The 6,625-nt window shown below is 40.3% G+C and overlaps 1 protein-coding gene across 1 annotated transcript in view; it reads right to left on the reverse strand.

Annotated features, from left to right (window-relative positions):
• LOC140227108 (large ribosomal subunit protein mL44-like) overlaps positions 1 to 4,429 on the reverse strand; it is a 32,254-nt gene extending 27,825 nt beyond the window's left edge. The window contains exon 1 of the mRNA XM_072307539.1: positions 4,335 to 4,429. Coding sequence (XP_072163640.1) covers positions 4,335 to 4,428 — 94 coding nt within the window. The 5' untranslated portion in view covers position 4,429. The remainder of the gene's footprint in view (positions 1 to 4,334) is intronic.
• Between the last annotated feature and the right edge of the window lie 2,196 nt (positions 4,430 to 6,625).

Here is a 6,625-nt window from a genome sequence, read left to right on the forward strand (position 1 = left end):
CACAGGTGAACTCGCAAGCAAGTGGTATTGCAATGGAATTATACTGCTACATTTTTGAAATATGTGAACCTCCTATGTCATCATCCTTGTTCAGTGTAATTTGTTCAAGGTTTTTCAAAGTATTGTTTCTCTGCTCAAGAACCACAATAAATTCCACAAATCTATACATGGAGTTGTCGATTTATGAACTACATGATATGAAATTATGAAAATCGTCTGGAATGTCCCTTTAAATCCTCATTTTGCAATATCATGTGTTTTAAAAGAGACACCTTGAAACACACACACACATGTCACTGTACACACACACAAAGCATAACTATTCATTCAAAAGACAAATTAAATGGGGCACTGGTCTTCAATGTCTTTCTGTTCTGTAAAGGAGAGTGGTGAATTTCTGCATGCTTCTTGTACTGTACTTGTAAGACTGTATTTATAAGCTGTTATTTTTGGCATAAAAAATATTTTCGCAAGTGAGGTCACTGACATTTTCGCGAGATGTTGTTTTCCCGAATTGATACTGTGAAGGCTATCGTAAGTGCACTATCACCCCTGGCACATGGAGACATTTTTGCGTGTTGTCAAATTTGTGGTCCAACAGTGATTCGCGAAATTCGTGAAAATTAAACCCTCGCAAAAACGACAGCTTATACAGTATTGTGTGATTGGTTACAGGGTACCAGAAGCAGATGATGGACAGATCCAGAAGGGTCCTTGCGAAAGACACACAGAGGTCTCGCTGCCTATCACTGAGGGTGGGGAAGCAAAGTGTCCATAGCATCTGAATAGCCCGAATAGTCAACAAATGATGATCCTGCAGTCTTGGCTTCATATGAGCTCAATCAAGTCGACCTGTTGCTTGGTGATAGCCATGGCCTAAATAGGCACAGCATATTCTAGGATTGGTCAAACGGCGGTTAAATACATGTAGATTGCAACAAGGTCAGCTTGAGGGAGGTCATGGAACTTAAGTTTGCGCAGGATGAAGAGTTGACTGTTGCCCTTGCAGACCATGCTGTTGACCTGGGTGTCCAATTTCAAATTTGACTGGATGAACATTCCAAGTAATAACTTTGGTGTTCTCAAGCACTTGGTCACTAAAGGGGGTATCTCACCGGGCTTGAAACTACTTTGCGACAAGTTCCAGAGACGTCTCCACGACGTCTCTGAGACGTCTCCTGAAAATTACAGCGTCTGCGAGTCTTTCATGAAGTCTCCGCGACGTCTCCGAGACGTCTCCATCAGTTGTGGAGATGTCGCGGAGATTAATTATATTTGCGACTGTTGAGACGTCTCCGCGATGTCTCCAAGACGTCTCAGAGACCAGCTGGAGACCAGAAAAACTGGTGAGAGGTCATGGAGACATCTCCGCGACTCTATTTGACGCTGTTTGACCTACTTTGGAAACCACGTGACCCATCTGCGTGCTGACATCCTGCCTAGATCAAGTCAGGTGATCCTGCAATGGCTCCATCATATTTAAAACTTTTTGACACCTGCCATTACTCGTCTCCGAGACATCTCCTTGGTGAGACCGCAAGCCATTTTTATGTTGGAGACGTCTCCGCGACTGCTGCGACTGATAAGTTGGAGACGTCGCGGAGACGTCTCCGTTGGCGAGACGTCTCCGTTGGCGAGATACAGCCCTAAGTATTATGACGATACTTGGTGGTGGAAGTGCTCTTGCAAATATCCATGTTTACACACTTCTTCAAGTTAAGATTCATGTTGCTATCAATTGCCCATTGTTGTAGTTCGTCGAGTTTGTCTATCCCAATTTGAAAGAGACTTGGTACAATTATTCAAATCTATCATTCTTAGTGTTTTAGTCTTAGTGTATGGCTTCCATCTTAAAAAAGGACATTGTCAAACTGGAGAATGTACAACGAAGAGCAACAAAGCTGTTACCTTGTCTGAGAAACCTGAGTTACAAAGAACGACTTAGAAAACTGTGTCTCCCAATGTTGTCTTTTCGGAGACACACAGCAGACATGATCCAGACATTCAAGATCTTAAATGGCCTAGATGAGCTGCACAGCCCAAATTTCTTCCAGCAACATACCTATTCTAGGACAAAAGGTCCCATACGTGTAAGCTCAGAAAACTCCACACAAACTGAAAACTACAAACTGAAAACTACGACAAAGGAATTTCTCTTGTGTAGTCAACCTCTGGAACAGCCGACCACTTGAAGCCATCAATTGCAACAGTTTAAAGGGTGTGTACAGTTCTGGTCGAGGTGAGGTTTTAGCTTTTAATGTTTTGTGAGATATTCAGAAACCACTCTATGAGATGTCAAAGAGCATGCAGTTCTAAGGGGTATCAAAAGTTTATTCGATGAAAATTGGTTTTGAAATGGCTGAGATATCCAAAAACAAGGTGAAACAAAGAGATTCTAATAAAGTTGTGGCATGTCGCCTTTTATTATTAGCACTTTTTTTGATATTTCAGCCATTTGAAAACCAATTTTCATCAAATAAATGTTGAATCCTTCTTAAAATTACATGCTCTTTCATATTTCATAAGAGGATTTTCATTATCTCACTTAGGAATGTTCAAAACATGAATCCCCACCTCAACCAGTACTGTGTACAGTCCCTTTAAACAGTTGGTATCTGAAGTTAAATCATCATCATATTCTGACAGACTCAAGTATTTGGGGATTCATCCCTAGAGTATCGACGTGAATGTTCAAATAAGATTCAAGTGTTCAAGATTTTGCAAGATATGGAAGACTTTGATCCAGCTGTTCTCTTTGTTATCAATGGTCAAGTTAGGTATAGTCATAAATTTAAGTTGTATAAAGGAAGGTGTTAAACTAGTAAAAGGTTAAACTCTTTCAGCCAGAGAGTAGTAAATTTAAATACTTTTGTGCGGAAGCCGTTGAGGCAACATTAGTTAAATGCTTCAAGTCTAAGCTCAATGATCACTGGAAACAGAAACATAACAAACTTAATCCAGATTGCATAAACTGACCACCCTGGCCCTGTGGACACATCACATGGAACTCCTCAAACTTGAGCACAGGATTTTGAATGGCCCTCTATAAGTCTTTCGATTGACTTACTCAAACTGGGCATCCTCATAGCATAGTTCTAGTCATAGTAACCCGGGACGCTCCGTGTACACAGTTACACACTGTGGGAGCGTCCTGAGTCAATAGAGTGCTATATCGGTAAGCTTGAAAAACATACACAGTCTGTCACAGATTTACTCCGTAAGTTTCGAATTTCACTAGAAAAAAACTTACTTTTATAGTATACATAAGATTCTTATCTAATTCCTACCATACCTTCACCTTGTTCTTGTTCACACTGGTCCAATGATCTTGAAAAAACGTTTTTTTTACAGGTCCATCTCCTAGCTCCCCATCCCATTCACCATTTTCGAAATCAGTATGCAGTACACTGCGCACGTAAATATTCATGTGCTGGGCGGAGTCGCAATGCTTTTAGCCTTCTGACAACGCCTGCGCGCGCGTACCCACCCAGAAAGCAACGCAATATACAGCGAGAGGGTTTGCCACAACAGTATGATACAGCCTTGCCATAAAGCTACAGCTGTACAGATGGATTGACGGCCAGCGCATGCGCACAAGTTTCAAATCCATTGACTGTATAAGATGTCGTTCTCCCAAGTTCCTTTCGACCGAGTCGTATTTAACTCATCAATTCGAGCAGAATTGGAATATTGGCAGGACCAAAAGTTGAACGCAGTCAGTCTTCAACATTATAACTTCACCTGTAAGTCTTCATATTACAGAATTTTTGCGTATTCATATTGATATTTAGGCGCTATACTTCGCCTGTCATGATCATATCTGCTACAATGCGCAGCCCCAACACTGCGTGTTGGGGCTGGTCGCAGTTATAGTCATAGGTAATACTCATACAACGGGTATCACCGTTAGATACGGAACGCATAAAAACCATCAGGTGCAGGTCTAAGCTAGGCGGCGTAGGCCTACTTAAAAGTAAACTTTAAACCATTTAAAATTTACTGGTAAAATAGGTCACTCTAAGAGGCGCTTATATTTGCGATTCTTTTTTCATCGTACAGAGCAGAGTCAGAGACACCACTCTCTTGCATGTTGACTCAGGGCGCTCCTACAGTCAGTACCCGGTACTGTGTGAAGCCTTGAAGGAGCGCCCCGGGGTAAGGTAAAACCCCGGGCCGGGCCCGGGGCTGGTCGACTAGCAGAAGCCCAACAAAGCAAAGGCACAAAGCCATGAAAGGGTTCAAATTTGCTAACAACTGGTAAAATTAGCACGGTAACACAGTAATTCTGAAAAGTCTCTAAAATTACAAATGCTTGAAGTTACACTCTCACTCACGAAATTGATGCGGCGGAGACAGACGTCCAGTGAGCAGAGGTACGAAAATTCCCTTACAGATATGGGACACTCGTGCATGCATGGAAGCTGCCATCTTTACATCAGCTAGATAAACTGCGAGGTAAACTGACCAACGCTAGATGGCGCTCGACCACAAAGTCAAGCGGCACTAAGTCTAAACCACCTAAACTACTAAGTAGTCTTAACTAAAAAAGTCTAAACTAAATTAGTCTAGACTAAACTAAAATTTCTTCAGTTTATTAATATAAATTGGCTGGATGTTTTACTTGGATTCAGGGAAGATATCAAACTTAATGCATTGTTGAATCATGTATTAATTTTGATTAAGCATATTATTTATACTAATCGTAAAATTGGAAGAGCTCCAACCTGTGAAGAAATAATAATGTAGGGCAATTGCCACCTCAAAACAGTTTGAATACGAAAAAGCAAAATTGACATTACACTACGCGAAATGGGAAAACTATACTTTATGAAATACCGGGTTTAACTATTGCATCTTGTTAAGATATATCTTTTGTATTTACCTCAGCGAATCTATCTAGAATGATTTGAATCTCCTGTGTTTTCAGCTTTGCCCGCTCCACTTGTTTATTTTCTCTGATCCTCATATCATTAAAACTTAATCAAATATTATTTGGTTATGAATCTCCACTTGCATAAGACCCTGCGAGATATTAGTCATTATGATGTTCATAACTGTTGAATAGGATACATTTTAAAGATTTTGAAAGTCCATCACCTCTCACGTTTTTTGTAGTTGTTTTAGATAAAATCTTTATTCAGACTGGTGACTCCTTTCCTCGAGTAGGAAGGCTGAGTGTCTTAGAATTATGTCTATTCCATTTCTGTATGAGGTGTTTATTGTACATTCATGAATCATGTCAAATGTGTACAATTTATGTATGTTTCATCTATACTTCTTTGCACACAACCTTTTGTTGTCCGTTAAACATTGTACTATAGTTATATTTTGTGTTATTACAATGTAACAATTTCATTTGATTTGTATGAATAAAGGCTATAAAAAGCGTTAAAAAAAAACTAGTCACTGTACTTTAGTCAAGTAGTGATGAGGAGAAAATGGCAATTTTTATTACTAGTATTTTTTTTTGTCACATTATGCTTAGAAATGTCCACGTTCACATCCCTCAAAATAATATTTCTAAAGGTTGAATGTATCATTTGAATTCCCAATGTCTAATGTTATAATACATACAATAATACATGTACCATGACATTGTATATTCCTCCAGTTTCTAAGTTGTGCATAACGCTATCATGAGGAAAAATCCTGATAATCCACAATATTTCATTATGTCAAGGATTCTTTCACGTGTGTGTCTTACCTGTATACTGCCTGTATAGGCCTACATTGCACTTTCAGCGGCAAACGGCTCTGTATAATGTTGATGTGACCGCGTCAATTGCATACATTGTGTATACTGATATATTCCTATTGTGAAATAAGGTGATCTCGGAGGCATTGTGGACTCTTCCTTCTGCTCCTCCTTTTCCTCCTTCACTTCAACCCCTTCCTCCTCTATAGCGATCCTCCTCCTTCTCCTCTTCTTCTCATTCTCCTTTTTTTTTTCTTTTTTTTTTTGTTATACGGTCGTAACACAGCCTGCCTCTTTCAATTAGTTAAGAAGATTTTTGCAGACTGACGATTCATGAGACCTCTTACCCCACTTCCTCCTCCTCTTCCAGTCTTCCTCTCCCCCCTCCCCCTCCTCAATCCTTCTGCACCACCTCCTCCCCTCTTCCTCCTTCACTATACCTCCTCCTCCTCCCCCTATCCACCATCAGCTCCACCTCTTCTTCCTCCTCCTTTCCCTCCTTCCCCTGATGCTTCTCCTTTTCTTTTCCATACATCCGATCTCGCCTTCTCCTCCTATACACCTCTTTCTCCTCCTCTTCCTCTTCACCTCAGTATTCCTTCACCGCACTATTACCCACCACCACCTTCTTCTTCCTCCTCTTCATTTCTTTTCTTCTTCTCCCCTTCCTCCTTCTCTTCTCTTTTTTTATATTATTCTTTATCTTTCACGTGATTTGTAATCATCACAAGTCAAAAAGGAAAATACAAAAGACGGACTTACCAAACCTCTCAATTCTCTTTGAGCGCGTGACGTCATTATGCAGATTCTCAAACAGCATCACTCTTGTTTTCGATGGCTTTCTCTCATAAAAATAGCTTGAGAACTATGACTTGCAATTTTACTTACTTCCACGTCAAAGATCGCTTGGTTACAGACTCAGTTATCATA

Source organism: Diadema setosum, chromosome 4 (assembly GCF_964275005.1).
Source record: "Diadema setosum chromosome 4, eeDiaSeto1, whole genome shotgun sequence".
In the NCBI taxonomy this organism is placed as follows: Eukaryota; Metazoa; Echinodermata; class Echinoidea; order Diadematoida; family Diadematidae; genus Diadema; species Diadema setosum.